Source organism: Rhinolophus sinicus, linkage group LG09 (assembly GCF_036562045.2).
Source record: "Rhinolophus sinicus isolate RSC01 linkage group LG09, ASM3656204v1, whole genome shotgun sequence".
Lineage (NCBI taxonomy): Eukaryota > Metazoa > Chordata > Mammalia > Chiroptera > Rhinolophidae > Rhinolophus > Rhinolophus sinicus.
The window spans coordinates 88539754-88561921 of NC_133758.1; the positions used below are offsets into that span (position 1 = coordinate 88539754).

The window sequence follows — 22168 nt, forward strand, 5'->3', positions numbered from 1 at the left end:
TTAGCATATCCAGCTGGATGTAAAAATGAGACATAATACAACACCCGATGTTTTTTTTTTATATTTTTTTCAAAAAACTTGGTATCCTCCACATTCCATGTGTTTTTGTTTACTTGATTTGTTTTGAGAGAAAAAGTATGATCATTAGGAAAGTATTCTATAATCCTTTCTGAAGGAGAAGATGCTTTTCAGTCTTTGAAACAACTGCACTGCATTTAAAAAGGCTTGGAATTAAGTTCCCCTAGACTGTGTTGGATTTGGGAGGCAGCATAGAATAGTGACTAAGAAAGCAATTTCAGAGTTAGACTGAATTCTCTGTGTCTCAGCATTTCCCACCTGTTAAGTGGAGATGAAAGCAGTACCTACATCATAAAGGAAAAATTTAATGAGATAACATAGGTAAAGAGCTTAGAACAGCGACTGGCAAATAAATGATCATTAAATGTGAACTGATATCTGTGGTAGTAGAAATAAGTCCACTATATTAGAACCTTAAGACTGACTCAAAATGAAGTTAATGAAATTAGAATCAGTAATAACTAATGTACTTTACTTATTAGTATACATCAGGGCTCAAAATGTAAACCCTTATTTCCACCCTCCGGAATGGACCATAACTTACCTAGTTTCTTCAGAGAGACTTCCTGATATTAACTAGCCTGCAAAGAAGGCATGGGAGGAAAAACAAGCTCCGTGGGACTCTTGAGTGTAGCTGCTATACATTTTAAGAACACTTTTGGAAATTATAAGTGTTCGTTTTTAAGCCACTTTGGCTGTTGAAGCCATAGCACTTATTTCCAGAAGACCAAAGGAAAATTTGTACTAGGCTCTGAAAATCCATTGCCTAGAAACTGTTGAAATACCAGACCTTTGAAAACTAGCGCTCAGACTATCAAGAACCGCCATGCAAACAGTTGGTCCCTAGAGAGCTACCTACTTCCTCCCACCTTTCATGAGGCCTCCCTGTTCCCTGGTTTGTCCATCATGAAACCCAAGGGGACCCAGGGTGAAGTCACCGGGTGGCCAAAAAGGAACTATGTGAGGCTTTTCCCCATCACATCCCATCTTCCCTTTCTGTCACTTAGGAGATGGACTATGTTGAGACTTTCACTTCTGATAACCAGTCATGCCCCACGCCAGTGAACAGCTTTCTTTCATACACATAAACATCTGTCTTAATCCCCTCCTCTTTACCAGATTTTGCCACTAACCCCAGGAAAATTTTCCTCTGTCACTTTACTGTTTATGAGATGAAACAAAAAAGTGTCTAAGAACACAACTCTCCAAATTTCCTAGAGATATTTCTAATGAAAATAATCGCACAACAAACCTAGACCAGCAGTTTGAAAAGTGTTCTGAAGTATCTTTGATATTTTCTACCAATGTTCAACTTCTACAACTAAATTTGCATTTTTCAAGCACTGACATTCAAGATAATTTTAATATGCTTAATTTAATTTGTTATTCTGATTGTAATACTACTATTATAATTTTCCTACATTTAGTTACTGCAAATATATAGGATTTCATCTCTATTGTGGACTCATTGGCCTGAGAAAACACATTCTGAGTTCTTAATAATTATAATGGTGATTTTTAGACCATACCCTGTTAGAAGATTGACAGCTGCCTATATTTTTATTTAGTTCCTACATCCTTATTTTGTTTCTTATCATAATCAAGAGCAGTGAGAAGTTAGGTATTCTTCCATGATTGGAATCCTTTTCAAACCTTGGGACTATCCTTTTGAGTTATGAGTTTCTTCTCAAGATGTATACCCATCAGTTGATACTTTCTTTTAATTGCTATCATTTATATTGATTTCAGTGGTATTCCCTTAAGAATTTTTACTAGTGCAGAAGATATGGGGTCTAATTCTACGTGGGATCATGGCACTTTAGAAATGGTTCATCTGGTCCAATTTATCTCACATTCAGAGGAGTTAATTGAAACAGAAAAGTTAAATGATTTGTTTAAGGTTATATGGTTTAGGTAGAGGCAGGGATCATTGGGACTTGGATCTAGTATTTGTTCTACTAATTAATCTGACAGATTAATTTTCATCTTGATGTGCAACTAACAGTATATATTCTGATAATTATCTTCTTTCTCCCTAAAAACTTAGAAATCTTGAAAAAGAAAAAGGATGACCCTAAGAATCGATTATACATTGATCAACTTTTCTGTTATTGATCTGAAAACATTTTTCAAGCACACTATGTTGTGTTTTGTTTTGTTTTGTTGAGAAATTCCAAGGTCACTTACATACTAAGTGGCATTTAAAATTGTTTTCATTAAATCTTAAAAATGTATTAAGCTATGTGAATTTAAATTTTTCCTCTCATTATTTTTCTTGGACATGATTGTGGCTTTTCATTTTTAGTCATTTCTTAGCATTATTCACTCTCCATTTTGTTGGGTAGACTTTCCACAAGAGCAGATAACGACCTCTTGTACCCTTATAATTACAGATAAAATAATTATAGTGTTTGTGGAAGGTCTTATAGATTATGGAGCTGTTTCAAATAGGATTGAAATACCATCAGTTATACTCAGATTTTAATTCATAAAATATTAAGTTGGCAAAGCCTATTTTAATTATGATTTTTTAAAGCCAAGCAAAGTATGTATTACAAAAGTGTAGAAATTTATTACACCTAAAAAAATTACAATTCAAAATAAGCAGGAACCATGGTTTCTTTCCCTCACTTCAGGCTCTTGCTAACTTTCCTCCACATACTTAAATATTCTTTATTCCTGTACTCATTGAATCTTGACAGCCCTTTTAGAATTATTTCCTAGATTTTCCACTTGGTTGATTTTACTCTAGCTTAAACATATGATCCTACAATAGCCAAAAGGTAGAAATAACCCAAATGTCTATCATCAGATGAATGGATAAACAAAATATGGTATATACATACAATAGAATATTCAGTCTTAAAAAGAAATGAAGTTCTGATACATGATACAACATATATGATCCTTGCAAACATTATACTATTGAAATAAGCCAGACACTAAAAGCATGAACATTGTATGATTCCATTCATATGAGGTACCTAGAATAGGCAAATTGATAGGAAGTGTAACGATAGAGATAACCAGGGTCTGGGGTAAAGGAGGATTGGAGAGTTGTTCATTGGGTGCAGAGTTTCTGTTTAGGACGATGCAAAAGTTCTAGTGACGGATAGTGGTGATAGTTACACAACATTGTGAATGTACTTAATGCCACTGAAATTTCATGTTGTATATATTTTACCACAATAAAAATAAAATTATCCCGAGTTAGCCATTAAGTGAAATAATAGCACTGTCCTTTGGGCTCTGAGTGTGTACTCAGAAGGGACGCAGCCTCCTGCCATTCATTCTCACTCCGGGGTGGAGAAAACACAGCTGTATTTACTTTTCCAACCCCATCTTCTATTTTGAAATACAACCTTTTTGCAAATGAAAGCCAATGGCAAGGGACACAGCTTTCTGCTCACCTCTTCAGTTTACCAAACGCTGCTTTTCTAGTGGAGTTCCGGGTTAGGTGCTGTGAGTGGGTGATACTGTTACTCATGTGCTCTCTGAGTGGAATTTCACTAGCTTCCCTTCTTAATTGACTATGATGCATTTTCTTTCACTTTGTATATGAAAATATACAGTTGTGTATTCACCAGCATTAGTATTTCCAAATGTGTGGATTACTCCATACATTAAATTCAAATTGCAAAGAACATAAGGCTTTTTTTTTTACCCAATCTGTTCCTGTTTCTTAAAGAATTATTTGTTTCCTCAGATTAGAAAGATATTTATATGCAGGGTGAATATGAGATCCTACTGATTCATCTTTGAATTCTGGATATGGACATGACAATTCTAAGTACATACTAAAAATTATATATTTATGTTTTTGAATAATGGTGGAAACAGTGAAAAAATAAACTTTTCAATATAGATTAAGAGCAACAAAAACATTTGAGCTTTCTGTCTTCAATAACAACCTTAACATGAAATAATTATTTTTATTTTTTATGATACATTACATATCATTAAAAATATGTATTATACTTAGGTTATGAATTTGTCAAATGTTCATTCCATCAAAGCACACACGAAAAAAAAACCAGCATGTAGCTACCACTTCACATTTTTAGATTTACTTTATTTCTGTATTTCCTACTAGTATCCTATGCTCTTGATTTGCATTCAATCAATATCACAAAAATGATGTCTATCAAATTATATAAAAATAAATGAGTATAATATAAATATTTATAGTTTCTTTCCAGCTTTAAAAATAGAAAGTATTTCATTTTCTTTCTTATTACATATGCAGACAGTTGAAGTAATTTATTGTTTTACAAAATGAAAATTAATCATTTGAGTGAAATTAATATTCAGTGTACTGAGGAGATGTGCAAGATCATTTTTCATTGTTTTCCTTTGAAATTATCGGGAAAAAATACGATCTTGTTGCATTGCATTTTGAAGAAGTTGAATAGATATTTTAAATAAAGCTATATAAATAAAGCAAAATAAATGGGAAGTAGAATCTAGTGTGACTGATAAGGGATATCAAATTCATCAAACCTGTGGTGTATATAATAAGCTTGAAGACTTCACACACAAAAGCTTAAGCAATTGTGTAACCTTGACTGTGATCAGATGCTACAGTTTTCTAAGCTATTACATATTGTATCCTGCGTGGTAGATTTAACCTAGTAATAACACGCTTAGTTGAACCATTACTTTAAACTCAGTTTCTAGTGGAGCTGTCTTTATTTTTGGACCTTCATCCTCTACCCTGGGTAATCCTTGTCCATAGAGAAATTGCTAACTATGAGCCCTTGGGGGGCAGTGGGGGGGAAGCAAGCTTTAAAATGATTTCCCTCGATGGCCTTTACATCAGAAGGGGGGCACTGGATTGTAAATAAGACCCAGGATATAAGTTTCTGCCAGTTAGTAGTGGTGTGACCTTAGATAATCACGAAGCTTTGAGCCTCAGAAGATAAGAGGAGAAACAATAGCTTCCCTATCAAATTTTGTGGGTTGTGAGGCTCAAATGAAATAACGTATGTGAAACTACTTCGAAAACTGTGTAAAGCACTAAACAAATGTTAGTTGTCATTTCCCCAAGATTCAGATTAGAACCTTGCTGCTCCCACAGATTTACCTGAATGATGAATGTAATAAAAATCATACTCATAAGTTTTATAGAGCATGATATGGCATTATAACTTTTGAAAACTGTTAGTTTTGTTGTGTGTTTATCTTTCAGATCTTTTGACATCTGCGTGACTTTGTTGTTTGGTGTGGTTAATAGGCCTCTCGTTCTGGTGTAAATGGAGTTGCTTTGGGAAGTAGCAATTGGTGAGGGTCTTAATGTCCTAATACAGAGCACCCCCTCTTCACCTGCACCCTGAGCCAATGGAGAAATAAGACGAAAGAGGCAGCAAACAGATAAACAGGATGGCCCCCTTTGGACCGAGGCAACCTAGGTTGGAGGATGCAGCTAAAATGGACTTCCAAGGTCTCAGTAACCCATATCTAGACGTGTGTGGAAAGTTTCAGTCAGTACAGCAGACGTTCTGTTTACTTGTCTGCCATGGTCCACATAGAGAGAAGAGGAGAAAGAGACTTTGCCCAGGCCTCAGGACCTTGGATGGTTTAGTTTCCCTCATCTAGAAACACGGACCTATGGCTGTCATGCACCAACCAGGCAACTCACTCTTGGGAGGAATAGGGGGCTGGAGCCGGAGGCAAACATGCTTAGAGAAAAATCCCTCTTTATGGAAACCGGAGAAGAAAGGAAGGCTTTTTTTTCTCTTTAACAGAGGTGAACGGAAATTAAATCAATGGGATTTACTTACCCATCCCCTCCTCTACCCTCCTTTTCAGCTCTCATCTCTGAGCCTTACAAGGCTCACCTAGTTCACCGTCCTGTTGCTGGCCCTGCCCCCATCTCCCTGCCCCCAAACGCAGGCTCCCCTGCAGCTCCTTCAGACTGTACTGCAGAGTTGTGGAGAAACACTGGTTCCTGGGAGAGAAGAGCTGTGTATGGCAGGCTGATGCTACAGACTGAACGTGCCCTTCCCCCCATTCTTATGTTGAAATTAATCTCCAGGATGGGGGTATTTGGAGGAGGAGCCTTTGGGAGGTGATTAGGTCACGAGGGTAGAGCCTTCATAGATGGGATTAGTACCCTTATAAAAGATGCCTGGCCCCTTCTCCCAGGTGATGTCATAGCAAAAAGCAGTCTAGGAACCAGGAAGCGGCCCCTCTCTAGACGCTGAATCTGCTGGTTCCTTGATCTTGAACTTCCCAGCCTCCAGAACTGTGAGAAATAAATTTCTGTTGTTTATAAGCAACCCAGTCTACAGTTTTTAAAAATAACAGCCTGAATGGACCAAGACAGTATTTCAAGGGGAATTTGGAGAACATAAGGTTAGCTTCTTTCCCTCTCTCAGTGAAAGTGGGTCTGTGGTAAAACTATTTCCCAAACAGTTTCATCTACCTTGTAGCAGGACCTCACTGAACTTCCTTTGGGAGTCATATTTGTGAATCTGTTCATTTGGCAAGTCAAAAATAAACCATCTCATTCTTCAGGAAATGGGTGTAGCTGGGGTCTCAAACTAGTTTCAGTTCTGTCTGTATTTAATACCATCCATGGTTCACCATGTTGGTGATAATGTAAAACAACAGTTGGTAAAATCTCATTAGAGGAAAAACAAACAAATGCAGAAATCCAGAATCAACATAATAATTTAGCTTATTCTGAATAAATGTGAATACAAAGTTTATGAAGAAATTTAAATTTTTTAGTCGTTCAATAAACATGTATTGATCACCTATTATGAGCCTGGCATTGCTCTGATTGCTAGGGAAATGGAGAGAAAAGCTATTGTTCCTGACTTTAAGCTGCCCACAGTTTCATGAGAGTGACAAAGAATTCTATTCCAGTATGATGTATACTGTTAGAGAGGTGATACATAACACATACTGTTAGAGAGGTGATATATGACATATACTGTTAGAGAGGTGATATATGACATGTACTGTTAGAGAGCTAATATATGACATGAACTGTTAGAGAGGTGATATATGACATACTATAAGAGAGGTGATGTATGATATAGGCTGTATGGGAACACAAAGGCAGGCACTGGGCCCAGGTTTGAGGAGTTACTTGGGGAAATGTTTCTAAAAGAGTGTTGATGTGCACCTTGAAGGGCAAGTTGAAATAGGCAAGATGAAAGGAGTAGAAGAAGAGAGAAAGGTGTCTTAATTTAGGCCAAGGTAATTGAATAAGCCAAGGCTCAGAGCTGAAGAGAGAGCCTGGCATGTTTAGATACTAGCCAATACCTTGATAGAGATGGCGTAAAGAGTTTAATAAAAGAAACTGGAAGGATAAGCAAGGCCAGCTCACACACACCTTATGTGGGAGATTATTCTTTCCTTATAAGGAGATTATTCTTTTCTCTGAAGGCATTGAGGAGTTTTAAGAAAGGAAAAGCCTGCGTTTCAGGTACCCCCGGTGATCGGGACACTGTGATAGGGACACATAGTGTAGGGAGGAAGGCCACATGTGGGAAACTCTTGCGACATCCAAGGCAGGAGACCACAATGGCCTACAAGAAGAGAGTGACGGCGGACCTGCAAAGAAACATGAAATTTGGGGAGACATTAAAAACAGCAAAGTCAGTAGGGCTTGGTTATGTGCTGGATGGAGTGGATGGAGGAAGTGACAGGGAGAGAGAAGTCAAGGATAATTCAGGTTTGTGTGTTGGGCACCCATGTTGGTAACCTTCACTGACACAGAAAATATTAAAAGAACATTAACTTGAGGGTACAGTTGGGAAGGAGATGAGAGCCAGGATTACAACATGTTGAGTTTAAGATTCCTATGGAATATCCAAAAAAAAAAGTCTATAATGGGAGTTGAACATATGGGTTAGGAGCTCTAGATAGAAACCTGGGTTAGAGATTGGTGTGTGTGTGTGTGTGTGTGTGTGTGTGTGTGTGTGTGTGTGTGCGCGCGTGTGTGTGTGCGCGCGCACGTGCATGTATCCGTATACTTACTTACGTTTGAGGAGTGGAGGAATAAGCCACTAGGCAGCGTGGATATGGATAAGCTCATCCAGGGAAGTGCGCTGAGACGAAGAAGAATAAAGGAACAGAAACGAGGCCTGGAGAAGACCATCAAGTCAGAAATAGGCAAAAGAATAGACACATAGAAGGCAAAACTAAGAGGCAGCACAGAAGCCAAGAAATGAAACCCCAGAGTCACCAATCTTCAGTGCCACAAAGAGGTCATATAAGATGAGCACTTCAAAACCTCTTCTGAGTTTTAGCAAAAGAGTGATTATTAGTAACCTTGGAAAAGGCAGTGTCAGAGGGACAGAGACAGGAGGCACATTGCAGGGGTGAAGAGTGGAGCAGAAAGCCACTGTCCACAGTGGTGTCAGCCTGGTTGTGAAGAAAAGTGCAAAGACAGTGTGGGAGCTCCAAGTTGCATGAGTGAGACAGACTTACGGAGAATTTTCTGTGAATGGCGAATTGATTATAAGAAAGATGAGCCATTGGGAGAAGGCTTCTAATTGATGCAGCCATGTCCTGAAGAATGGGGGCCGGACCGGGGTGGAGGACCAGGGGAGAGGGCAAGCGGGTAGGAGGGCAGCTTGCCCAAAGCACAGATGGGTACAGACGCAAATACAATTTGGGGGGTGGAGAAGGTAGAGGAGAGCCTCACGCACTGGTTCCTGTTTTTTCTGTTAGGTAGGAGTCTGGCCCACCTGCTGACAGCGAGGAGGAAGGTGTCATGTAGGGCTAGAGAAGCGAAAGGGTGAAATGTGTCCTGTGAAGAATGAGGTGGGGAGGCCTACTGGGAAAACAAGAGATTTCTGGTCAGTTTAAGGTTAGAGATACGAATTTCTATAAACTAATTTTTTTAATTTTTTTTTTAAATCACTGGAACAGCCTTTTATATTTTCAAAACCAGTATAAACAGGATCCTGCATTGAACACACTGTTTCTTGCTGGTTCCTTTCCTTAAATGCTTCTTTCCTCTTTCCACTGCTCCCCCACTCGAGTTGGCTTGCACAGATTTTCCGGCTGCAGTCAAGCCACTTTTCCAAGAATTCATGGAACAGATTACAGAAGCAAGTGACAGCCGGCTTCCTTCCCCTTCTTCACTTGTATATATTCAGCTGGAGTCCTGAAAAGAGGAAGTCAGGAGAGCTTTATTTTCTTTCTTTCTTAATTTCTTTCTTAATTTCTTTCTTTCTTTCTTTCTTTCTTTCTTTCTTTCTTTCTTTCTTTCTTTCTTTCTTTCTTTCTCTTTCTTTTTTAAGAAAGATGGGAGAAGCAGGCAGCACAAGAAGGTGGAAATACTGAGGAAAAAAGAAAGAAGAGGAAAGAGAACAAACTGTTGGGAAAAAATTATGAGCCAAAATTGAACCTGAAATGATATCGGAGATCAGAAAGGAATGGGAATAAAGAAAACCTCTTTCTAATCTAGCCTCTTAGTTTGCTACTCAAATATATAGCATTCTGGAATTAGAAGCCCAGGTCACGTGGTACACACAGGTTTTCAGTCAATTCAGCTTTCTCCCCCTCACTGGTAAAGTGTTCTGGGCTCTTTGTATCTTTGGTCTAATCCCGCAATTTACAAATCAGGTCTGGGTGCCTAACATATCTGAGAAACGAGTGGACCAGATTCAGTGCCACTTGTCACGTGCAGGTACTCCTGTGCTGGGTAGTGGGGATTTGCAGAAAAATCAGAAACAGTCTCTATCTTTTCAATATAATTTCTCCCAAGTGAGAGACTATTGCTTAGGACTTACATAGGTGTAAGAGACCAACCCTCTGGCTTTTATCAGCTAGCCAAACATTTATTAGCAACCAGGTTTTTAGAAAAAATAAGAAGCTTGAGTACTGCCTTAATTATGCCATTGCTTGTATCACCTTCTCTTGTGCCCTGATGTTTCGGATTCAGATTTACCCCCCACCCCACTCCCATCAAGAAGCTGATGTAATGCAAGCAGATACCAGCTGAAGCCAGAATAGAATGGATAGTTATCTGGGGAGATAAAGTGACAGTGTTGCCTACTCAGGCTATTGTTCAAAGAAACATGTCTTTTATTTATAGACATTAGAATTTAACGGCATAGACAGCCAGAGCTTGCTATTACGTCTCACTATATCTCGTTTTCTAGAAATATGCTTGTTATAGCTCCCTTCTTTGCATGTAAATGGAATATGTTAGGTGGGTGTTTTATACCTGGTTTCATGTTCTTTTAATAGGTTCTGTAACTGTTTTTGCTTAAGGTTGGTTTGTAAATGTGAATGCTTCAATATTTTGCTTTTATAGGATACTATTTTATCTCTCCTTATCTGAGGCATGGGTTGCAGAAAAAAAGCAGGAGGTTATAAAAGATGCCAAATATGGGTGATGTTCATATTAATAAAATATTCACCCATTAGGCGGGTATGGCCAAGTCGATGAAATCTCCAAATTGTTAGTGGGTTTTCAAAGTTGGCACCCCTTCCTAGATTTCAGGGTGGTTATTGGGGTTTTTGTGCCAGAAAAAAAATGTAGTTGTCCTTAGGCCTGCATTTTCTGCGTTCAACACTTAGGAGTGAGGTTCATGAGGGTGCACTAGCCTTCTGCTCCAGGGAAATGACTTGGTTTTTCAGAGGCTTTACTAAAAAGTATGCTCTGCCTGGTATTCTTGGAGTGTGTTTTCCCCTAAGTTCTGAAAAGATTTTACAGATTGAACCTCATGAGTTTTTTATAGCCCCTCTGCAAGAAAGGGAGGAATAATGCTTAGAAACCTTTTGGAATTATTTGAAACACAGATAACACAATGTGAGGAACACAAGATAAACTTGTTCAGTCCACTTTTAACAGGTTAACTGATGAACAAGAAACGCTTTTTATGCAAACATGGAAACAGCTAATTAACTGTAAACATTGTTGTAATGATCTTGATAGGGAAATTTATTTTCTCCCTAAGATTAAAAAAAAAAAATTAGACACTATAACATGGTACGCTCACACTTAAACTACATAAGGGAAAACACTCATTTGAAAAAGAAGTATTAAAGCTAGATTATACCAAGGAATTTATACTCAGGAATATTATCATAGCAGCACTTCTGTGAACAGGATTAATCACAAAAATAAAGAATATGTTTTGGAGAACTGGTCAAGATGGTGGAGTAGGTAAATGCTATGCTTACCAATCCTCTCACAACTGTATCAAAATTGCAACTAAACTACAGAAAAAGCGTCATTGAGAATCGCCTGAAGTCTTGCTGAACCAAAGCCCTACAAATATGGACACACAGAAAAAGCCACCTCGAGACTGGTAGGAGAAGAGACACAGAATGGGCTGGTCCTACACTTGCGTGTGACCAGGAGGGATATCTCAACTGCGGAGGTGCCTCCCTCCCCCAGAGGAGCAAGGGGTCGAAGCTTCACACCAGTCTCCCCAGTTCAGGGTTCCAGTGCCAGGGAGAGAAGTCACCATAACTTCTGGCTGTGAAAACCAGCAGAGATCGTTGCTGAGTGAGACAAGGGCAGCTAGAGTCCCAGATGATCCTCTTAAAGGGATTGTACTTGGGCTTATATACAGATTCACTGGCTGTGAGCTCCAGTGCTGGAGCAGCAGCTCAAAAGGCGCCAGGGACATATGGGGAGGATCCGAATGGTCTGGCTTCAAGGCGAGGGCTAGAGAGTGCCGCTTTCTCCTGGACAGAAGACTTGGAGGAAGCCATTGTCCCTGAGTCCTCCCCACTCCCGGCATGTAGATGCAGGAGGCCACCATATCTGAGTCTCCATCAACCTGGCTAACACTGTTCATTCGCTGTGATTCCCTGAGATCCCACTCCGCCCAACTTGTGGGCCCACCCAAGTCATTTCCAGTGACTTTTCCGTATAAATGGCTTGCTTGGCTCACGCTACAGACTTTCCTAAAAATCTTTCAAAGGTTCACAAAACCCAAAAAAGCAGCATCTGGCTTTGGTGTGCCCCATAAGCCTAGCACTAGTGACAGCCAGCCTTGGTTCACAGCTTGGCCTCTCGGGACACCTCCACACCCAGCATGAGTGGTGGCCATCTGTGCATTGCTTTGTAGCTCATGCCAGGTGGCTCCAGGCAGGAAACAGGCTGCAGATGAATTTGGCCTGCAATGGGGCCCCTCCCAGGAGGCCCCACGGCTGGCACACCTGGTGTCCAGCTTCCAACCCAGCCAGAGCATCACCCAGCCGCCTCTGGGGATGACACACCCAAAGGGCATACTGGGTCCTGCTAAAGCGAATTTTGCTCTGTGTGGTCAGCCCCTGCACAACAGCTCCTCCACTGTGGTCATGCCCAGTCCTCACAACCAATCAGCCTAAGGATGTTCAAACAGCAAGCAAGGCTCAACTATAACAGGAGGGTACACACAACCCACACAAGGGACACACTTGGAGAACCTGGCTCTGATGACCAGGGAGACTGTGCCCCTGGGCCCACAGAACACCCACTACATAAGGCCACTCTACTAAGAGCAGGAGATATAGGAGCCATACCTAATACATAGAAGCAGACACAGGGAGGCAGCCAAAATAGGGACACAAAGAAACATGTCTAAAACAAAAGAATAAAACAAAGCTCCAGAAAAAGAATTAAGCAAAATGGAGACAAACAATCTACCAGGCACAGAGTTCACAACACTGATTATAAGGATGCCCAGTGATCTCAGAGAGAACTTCAACAAAGAGATAGGAAACATAAAAATGGTGATAGAAAACCATAAAAAAGAACCAGTCATAAATAAATAATACAGTAACTGAAATGAATATGTTAGCGGGAACCAACAGTAGATTAGATGAAGCAGAAGATCAAATCATCGGTTTAGAAGACAAGGCAGAAAACACCAAAACAGAACATCAAAAAGAAAAAAGAATCCAAAGAAATGAGGATAGTTTAAGGGGCCTCTGGGACAAAATCAAGCATACTAACATTCACATCATAGGGGTACCAGAAGGAGCAAGGAACTGAAAACCTATTTGATGAAATAATGACTGAAAATGTCCCTAACCTGGTGAAGGAAATATACATACAAGCCCAGGATGCACAAGTGTCCCAAACAAGATGAACCCAAAGAGTCCCACACCAAGCAAGACACATCATAATAAAAATGCCAAAGCTTAAAGACAAAGAATCTTAAAAACAGCAAGAAAAAGTAGTTAGTTACCTACCCATAAGACTGTCAGTTGATTTCTTAACAGAAACTTTGCAGGCCAAAAGGGATTGGCAGGGAATGTTCAAAGTGATGAAAAGCAAGGACATACAACCAAGAGTACTCTCCCCAGGAAAACTACCATTTAGAATTGAAGGACAAATAAAGAACTTCCCAGATAAGAAAAAGCGAAAGGATTTCACCAACACTGAACCAGAATTACAAGGAATCTTTAAGACCAAAAAAAAAAAAAAAAAGATCAGAAATATGAATAACAAAATAGCAGTAACTACATATTTATCAACAGTTACTTTACATGTAAATGGATTAAATGCTCCAATCAAGATAGGGTGGCTGAATGGATAGGAAAACAAGACCCTTACATATGCTGCCTGCAAGAGACTCACTTCAGATCAAGACACACACACAGACTGACAGTAAGGCAAACAGATATTTCATGAAAATGGAAACAAACAAACAAAAAATCTGGGGTAGCAATACTTATACCAGACAAAATAGACTTTAAAACAAAGGCTATAACAAGAGACAAGAAGGACCCAGTAATCCCACTTCCTGGTATTTATCCGAAGAAACTCAAACTGCTATTTCGAGGATATGTGTGCATCCATATGTTCATTGCAGCATTGTTTACAATGGCCAAGATGTGGAGGCAGTCTGGGTGTCCATCAATGGATGAATGGATAAAGAATAGGAGGTCCATATATACAATGAAATATTCCTCTGTCAGGGAAGGGAATGGTTTATTGCCATTGGCGGCTGTATAGATGGTCCTGGAGGGTATTGTGCTAAGTGGAATGTGTCAGACAGAGAAAGATAAATGTCATAGTATTTCACTTATTTGTGGGATCTAGAGAACAAAATAAATGAACAAACAAAATAGAAACAAATTCATAGATACAGAGAACATTTTGATGGTTGCCAGATGGGAGGGGGTTTAGAAGTGGGTGAAAAAGGGGGAGGGTTTAAGAAGTACAAATTGGTTGTTATACAGTAGCCATGGGGATGTAGGGTACAGCATAAATAATATAGTCAGTAAAGAGTAATAACTATGTATAGTGCCAGGTGGGGTACTAGGCTATTCGGGGGGATCACTTCTTAAATTATACAAATGTCCAACCACTATGCTGTACACCTAAAAATAATATAAAATAATATTGAATGACAGCTGTAATTGAAAAACTTTTAAAGTAGAGGGGAAAAATGAAGGGGAATAAGAGGTTCAAACTTCCAGGTATAAAACAAGTCATGGGGCTGTAATTTACAGCATAGAGAATACAGTCAGCAATATTGTGATAGCGTAGGACAGTGTCAGAAGGTTGCTGGACTTATCATGGTGATCACTTCTTTAGGTATATAAATGTTGAATTACTATTGTGTATTCCTGAAACATAATATTGTGTGTTAGTAATATTTTCATAAAAATGTACATAGGAGGAAAAACAAAAAAACTGAAAACGTATGGTTATAAATAGCAAAACAAAACAAAAACTCCAAATAGTCATGGAGATAGAAAGTATAGCATAAGAAATATAGTCAATAATATGGTAATAACTATGTGTGGTGTCAGGTGGGTACTAGATTTATCCGGGTGATCACTTTGTAAGTTATATAAATCACTGTGTTGTGCACTTGAAACTAATGTAATTTTGTGTATCCACTGTAATTGAAAAATAAAAACTGTTTTAAAAAAGGCATGTTTTACAAACGTAATATTTGAAGTAATTTTTTTAAATTTGGTTATTAACCATAAGGTTAATTGATTCTTTTCTTCTTGCTCTATTGTGGTTAACATAGTTATTCTTCCCTTTAAAGACCCGTTTTATTATGCAGATGAAAAAATGGGAGGACTGTGTCTAAGAGAGGGGCCTGCTTTTTGCAGGGGAACCCATGCACCTGTTTCAGCCCTCAGCCCCCACCTCTCCTTCCACTGGCTGCCAAACTGGAGACTTAGCGATCCGGTTTAGTGGGTGTGGGGTCCTTGAATTTTGACTCACATTTTCTGTGGGACGTATTCTTGTTTGCCTTATAATTTTCTCCTCTCCCGGCTTCCAGCGTGCCAACAGCAGCTGCATCATGGCGCTCACCCTGCTGCCAAGGGGGCAGGCCGCCTCCTTGGAGACTGTAACATTGCACTCTAGCCAACTGTTAGGAGGTGGATGCTGGAGTAGCACGCGCAGCACCACGGAAACTCAGATCCTTTTAGGAGGCATTTGGTGGAACCCTTTGTCCATGGTATTTTTAAAGTTCATTTAATTTGGGTAACTTTTTATTACGGAAAGTTGTCAAACATATACAGAGGTAGAAAGAATACTGTCGTGTGTTCCCATGTACCTTCCTATTCTCTCTGTCGCAATAATGGTCATCTCACATACAGTCTTGTTTCCCTGTCCATGGGGTTTTCCCCTCCCAGACTTCTGGTAGAGTCATTGCCAGGGATACATATCCCTTTAAATTACAGTTGCTTTTCAACCTTCCTCCAGTCTAAGATTTGGTACCTTAATGAATTCTTAGTCTTTTCTTCCTAAAAGTAAAAGGTATTAGAGTCCTTTTTTCCTTCTCAGTTAAGCCCAGATATGCTATGTTAGTAACTGCCATATTATCTAACACTGTCCCCTACATTTTCGCAGCTTTGTTCATTCACTCAGCCAGTCTATCCAACGCATGTCTGATGTGTGCAGGATCTTAGCATGTAGTAGAGCATTAGACATCACTGGGTTTGATTCTCAGTTTCACCACAGACAAGCTGTGTCACCTGGAACAACTTCCTTCACCTTTCTGTGCCTTAGTCCCCTCTTGTTTTTAACATGGGACTTATACTAGTACACAGCCCACAGAGCTGTTTTAAGACTTAAGTGAGTGAATGCATTTCAGATACCTACATGGACTCGAGCACAAAATAAGTGTTCATCATATGCCCGTTACTGTCATCGTCATCATCATCATTTTTTGTCCCTCACCAGTCATTTTACAGAAGAGAGAACTGGAGCCCAGGTGGGTGAAGTAACCTCCTTCTGGTCATGTGGCAGTTTTATCAGAACTTGAAAAAGAAACCACATCTCAATTCATTTATTGTTTTAAATACAGTTTGACATAGTCTTGTCCTCAAGGAATTACATTCTGGCAGACAGAGTGACTTGGAAAAGGGATGAGGATTCATAAAAGCATGAACAAAGAAATAAATATTGCTGCTGGAGAGGGAAACCCTAGAAGCTTTGTGTTTAGAGAGCAAAGTGCTTTAGTGGAGGTGAGATTTCAAGAATGCTTTTCTTTAAGAAGGGAATTGATTTGGCTAATTAAACTGGAGAACATTCTGTACACAAGAAAGAAAAAAGAAAGTTCAAGTACAGGACGCGACTAACAAATCTAGGGAACATTTGCACCTGAGATTAAAAGAGAAGGCAAGATAGAACCAGAGAGGGGAAGGGAAGATTCCTCGAACCACTAGTGAATGTCAAAAACAAAAGAGATGGATGGAGCCTAGACTTTATCTGAAGCCAAATGGGAGCTGATATTTCTAAAAATTTTATTTATTCACTTTAACTTACGAACATTATTTGATCCGCATATAATCCTATGAAATAGGTACTATTATTGATCTCATTATACAGCTAAGGAAACTGAGGCACAGAGAAACGAAGTAACTTGTCCGAGGCCATTTGCTTATTGATAAGCAGGAGATCTTGGATTTGCATCCACGCTGTGTGGCTCTAGAATCTATGCTCTTAAACACCCCGCCAGCCCTGCTGCTCCATCATGACCAAAGCCCTTGGCGCATACTTAATCTTGAAGAAACCAGCACATGGTGAAGCTCTTTACAGAGGCTGAAGTTGTGGCATCATTGCGACCTGAGCTCTCGGCTGACCCCCAGACACCAGTTAGGTTTCAGGAGGCAGGTTCTGTCCACTGCATGTTGGATCTTTCTCGAATAAGCTTTGTCATAACAGGGTATCATTCCTTTTGTTCTATTTGCAGTCCTAAGAAAGTACTCTGGTGTTTTATTTTCACATAAAGTTATAAGCCCTCTCTTGATATGGATGTGTTCGGGAACTTTGTTAATTTGAAGTCGTTCACTAACCAACTATTTCTTGAGGGTCTCTGTTTTATGTGTTGGGTGACGCCTGTGAGGAGAGCAGCTTCTCCCCTCCAGACTCTCCACGATGTTTCCTTTCTTGTGAGCTTCTCATTAGCATACGGACTGCCATTATTTCAGCCTACTTACAAAACAGAAAATAAAATGAAGAGACACCTCACTTGACTCCACATCTCTTTCCAGCTATTGGCCCATATCTCTTTCCATTTATGGCATAATGTCTAGAAAAATAGCCTGTTCTCAAATTTGTCTTCACTTTCTTCCCTCTCATCCTCTTTTTAAACACACACCAGTCAGAGTTTCCCAACCAGATCTCACCCAGCTCCAACTCAAATTATATCCCTCTGCCTACCAACACCCCCACTTGGGTGTCTGTTACGTACCTGCAGCGTCCAAACCCGAACTCAATAGCCTTGTTCAACCCTGCTCCCCTGACACGCTTTTCACTCAGGTCAAAACCTTGGGCTTCATCCTGAGTCCACTCTTGCTCTTGTACCCCACATCCATTCTGTCAGCATATCCTGTTGGCCTTACCCTTAATCTATCCAAAATCCAACTGTTTCCTCTCACATTTACCGTCACAACCCTAATCCACGTCACAATCATCTTGTTCCCAGCTGGCCTTCCTGCTTCCTTCCCTGGCCACTGCACTCCCCATGCCTACTGCCAACACAGCAACAAAGTGATCCTTTCAAGACAGTCTGAATATATCTCCTTTGCAACGATGTGTTGTTTTTATCCCACATGTAACGATGTAGATAAATCTCCTACATACAATGTTGCATGGAAGAAGCCAGAAATAAAAGTGTTCCTACTGTATGATTACTTTCACATAAAATACAAAAATAGGTAAAACCAACCTATACTGTCAGAAATCTGGATGGTGACGGGAGGTGGGGACATGGAGTTGTGACTGAAAAAGAGCCCCATTGGGGCTCCTGGGGGAGCGGGCCATTTCTGTGCCTTGGTCTGGGTGCCAGTTGCTTATAGGGGTTTAAGTTGGTTAAAATTTAGCAAGCTGTGAACTTACAATGTACCCTTTCCTCTGTGTATTTCACACTTTCATAAAAAGTTTTTTAAAAATTGTTATTTCTTACACAAAATATCATTCTCCTGTAGAGTTAGAGATTTATAAGCATTATAATGTACACCCCTCACAGGCAAAAATCCTGTCTGCTTTCATCCAGTCAGCAAATATTTATTGAGCACCAGGCACTGATCTGGGCATTTGGGATCCAGCAGTGAACACGAGAGACAAAAACTCCTTAAGCTTCTAAGGGAAGATAATCAGAATAAATTCTATAATATATAACAAGGTACTAATGACTCTGGAGAGGAAAAAAGCAGGCGAGGGAGAGAGGGGATGCTGGAGTGGAGGACGGGGAGGTGGGCAGGACAGGACACCGTTTAAGTAAACTGGGCCAACGCTTGGAAGGGGATGAGGGAAAGCCCAGTGTGTCTGTGGGAGAAGAGCCTCCTGGGCAGCAGGAAAGGAAAGCAAAGGACTGAGGCAGCAGTGGGCTGCTGTCATGAGCGCAGGCAAGGAGGCGGTGGGGCTGAGAGGAGGGAGCCAGGCACATCAGCTGGGGATGAGTTCGGACAGGCCCCCAGGGCCTCCTAGGCCTCTGTAAAGACTCTGAAGGGTTTTCTGCACGAAACCAGGTGGGATAGGGGAGCAAATTTTTGCCTGAACTGATTTTAGTTAGGTTTGAGCCACTTTGGGGCTTGCATAGAGTGCTGCTATGCAAGCACACGTCTTTTGGCAAACGACTGTATGCATGGTACACTGACTTTAAAGAAATTGAATAAGACATATCAATCCTTATTGGAATAACTTACATAACAAGTTAGTTCCAGTGAAAGTCAGGCAATCAGTCTATACTCATGGTACACAGTCGAGGTAAATTCTTAAGTATATATTAGGGTAAGGCAGTGAAGTAGGCAAGGCAGAGAATCCAAAGAAAGGTCAAACACACTGCTTGTCCTCAAGGATGCTGAAGTCTAGTTGGGGACATGATGAGTGCATCTGAAACAGCAACTAGCAAGGACACGAAGGAAATGCCAAATAATATACTAGGCGATTTGCCCTGTAATCATTCTGACATGGGCAAAGTCCCTTTGGGCTGTTGATATAAGATTTCACAGGGAATCTGGTAATCCTGTGGAACCTGAAAGGACACATCAGATTAAGCAAAGCTGAGGCAGATTTTGTAGACATTATCTGGGCTAGGGAAATAGCCAGAATGCCAGTCTGTATTTAAGGGGGCCTGAGAGAGGGTCGGGTTTAGGACTCATAGGAAAGCCTAGTAGAGCTTTCGATGTATTTCTTAAGTAAAGCAAATAGCTGCATTCTAATCTGAGAAATGGGGTAGGATATAAAATGTTCCCAATCATTTTGATATATCCGCGTCACATTTACCATTACTAAACCTCCAAGTCCATAAGGTCTAAATGATTTAAATATATATGTATTTTTAGACTGGCCAAGAAAACGCATCCAGTGTGACTGTAGCAGGCTCCGAGGCGGAAAATAAGGCAGGCCAGACTCTGGAAAACAGCTCGTTAATGGCCGAGCTTCTGAACGACGTGCCTTTCACCTTGGCGCCACATGTGCTGGCGGTGCAGGGTACCGTCAGTGACCTTCCTGACCATTTACTCTCCTATGATGTCAGCGAAAACTTATCGCGGTTCTGGTATGATTTCAGTCTTGAAAATTCAGTACTTTGTGATTCGTAATTTGTATGTTTGTTTGCACCGTCATAGCTTTAAGACAAAAAGTTTGCCTGTTTTCTTTAGCCTGTTTGGTGTTCTTTGCCATGTCACGGTTTGGAGGCCCTCGGGAGAGCAAAGATCATAAAGCAAAGAAAATAACATTATGTGCATCGCTCTATGTTTTTAGAATTAAGTATATTTGTATAAAAATTGAACTTAAATTATACTTCCTTTCCCTCACATAATAAATATAAAAATTAGGCAATCAGGGTTTTAGGAAAGGAGGCGATTCCTTCAACTGGGTTCTCAGAATGTAACACCTCCAATTTAATCTCCAAAGCACTGTGAAAAAGAACTGGGGCATTTTTCTTAGTTACTGCCAAGTCTGAAGTCTGCCCTCAGCCTGAGTAGGAATTCTCTTCTTTGGTTTGGAGGAAGCTTGAATTAATGTAATTCTCTTTCTTCTTCCAAAGTGCATATGAATGAATTCAGATAAGAAATTGTTGCCGGTTAGCTTAATGTCTTCACTCTTGATTTACACATTGACGTGGAAATTGAAAACTCTTCCTAAGAAGTAGGGGGAGTTTGCTGACATAAGGAGGCTATAACACTGCTCTGGATGCTGTTTCTCTGAGTGACACATTTCAGTTTCCCTATACCCGTGGCGGTCCTTCCCCCAGGAAGGATCCTGCGTCCCTGCCTTTGTTTTCTGCCTTGCTGCTACTTCAGCGTGAGCTTGCTCATGAGCTTTCCAAAGAACTTCCCTACTCCTGCCTCAGTTGGCATTTGCTCTCCTTCCCACATACGTTCCAGTGTATGCAGAGATCCACATTTCCTTTCAACATCTCTGCCTCCTGAAGAAAAGCATCTCATGATGACACATATTATTGCTGATAATACCGTTATTTAGAAATTTGTGGGCCACAATACAGATGGAAATGTTTTATTGCTAGAAAAACTGAAATCAACTAATTTCTAATCAGACTGTAGGCAGAATACCTAAATATGACTTTCAGTTCTTGAATATCCAGTATTTATTCCAACTAAAACAGAAAAGAACTGCCATTGGTCAATAAACTGCAAAGGGAAGAGGTAAACTGAGTATTTTCTGTGCCATGTAAAATTTAAATTACATTTGTTCTGAATAGTAACAATACGATTTATTAACTGTGCCAAATTTTAAGTATATGTTTCACAAAGATAGAGTGCTATAGCAAAACTAAACACTGTGCATAAGGGTACATGAATTATTCAAGTTTTAATGTGTTATGCATGTTTGTTTAATAAATGTGACATGGTGTTAAAAAAATGCTACATTATTTAAAAGATAAAGGAACATTTCTATTAACAAAAACATGCTTCATTTACAAATAATGTTACCATATGAGGTGAATGATTAAATTAGACCTCTACAGTTTTCGTAAAACATCAGTCTAGCAAATATGACTTATTACTGATACAAATACATCAGTCTAGCAAATATGACTTATTACTGACACAAATGTGAACATTTTATATCAGTTTTTGTGAAAGCACATCTTTTTCAATATCCATGTTAATGTACCTTAAACCTAAATGTAAGCATGTCATCAATTTATCTAATATATGTTAAATTTTGTCTTAAATAGTTATACATTTCATTTATATTTATGTCTACCATGTTATAAATATGCTTATATGTATTTTCATTTGCCTACAAAAATTGTTATATTTAAATAAATGTAAATTAAAATAAACTGACATTTTGATTAATTTCAGATCCAGAAAAATGGTTTTCTTTGCATTATTCATGTCTGAATGCAAGTTATTGATTCTTTGGGAGGCAAATATTTAAGTAAATAGTTTGCGTAGTGCAGAGAAAAGTATGAAATTTCTTATATGTATGTTTTAAGAAATAACCTTGGCAATGGTAAGATTGCTCACTAGCTTTGGCTTAGTAGGACTGGAGAGATTTGGGAGAAGGTACATGAACATGTCTCTATAGAGCCCACACAAAATTTAGTAATCACCAGTGTTAATAACCTATTTTTAATAAAAATATTGTGAACATGGCCATTTTCATTTTCTTATTCTGTATGTAAATCGATGTTACCATTTTAAAACTGGACTCCATTTTACCCAAGAGAAACTT

The 22168-nt window shown here is 39.6% G+C and overlaps 1 protein-coding gene across 1 annotated transcript in view; it reads left to right on the forward strand.

The window, feature by feature from the left end:
• UMAD1 (UBAP1-MVB12-associated (UMA) domain containing 1) overlaps positions 1 to 21794 on the forward strand; it is a 191273-nt gene extending 169479 nt beyond the window's left edge. The window contains exon 4 of the mRNA XM_019729780.2: positions 19804 to 21794. Within this exon, the coding sequence (XP_019585339.1) occupies positions 19804 to 20061 (258 nt within the window). The 3' untranslated portion in view covers positions 20062 to 21794. The remainder of the gene's footprint in view (positions 1 to 19803) is intronic.
• The last annotated feature ends 374 nt before the right edge of the window (positions 21795 to 22168 follow it).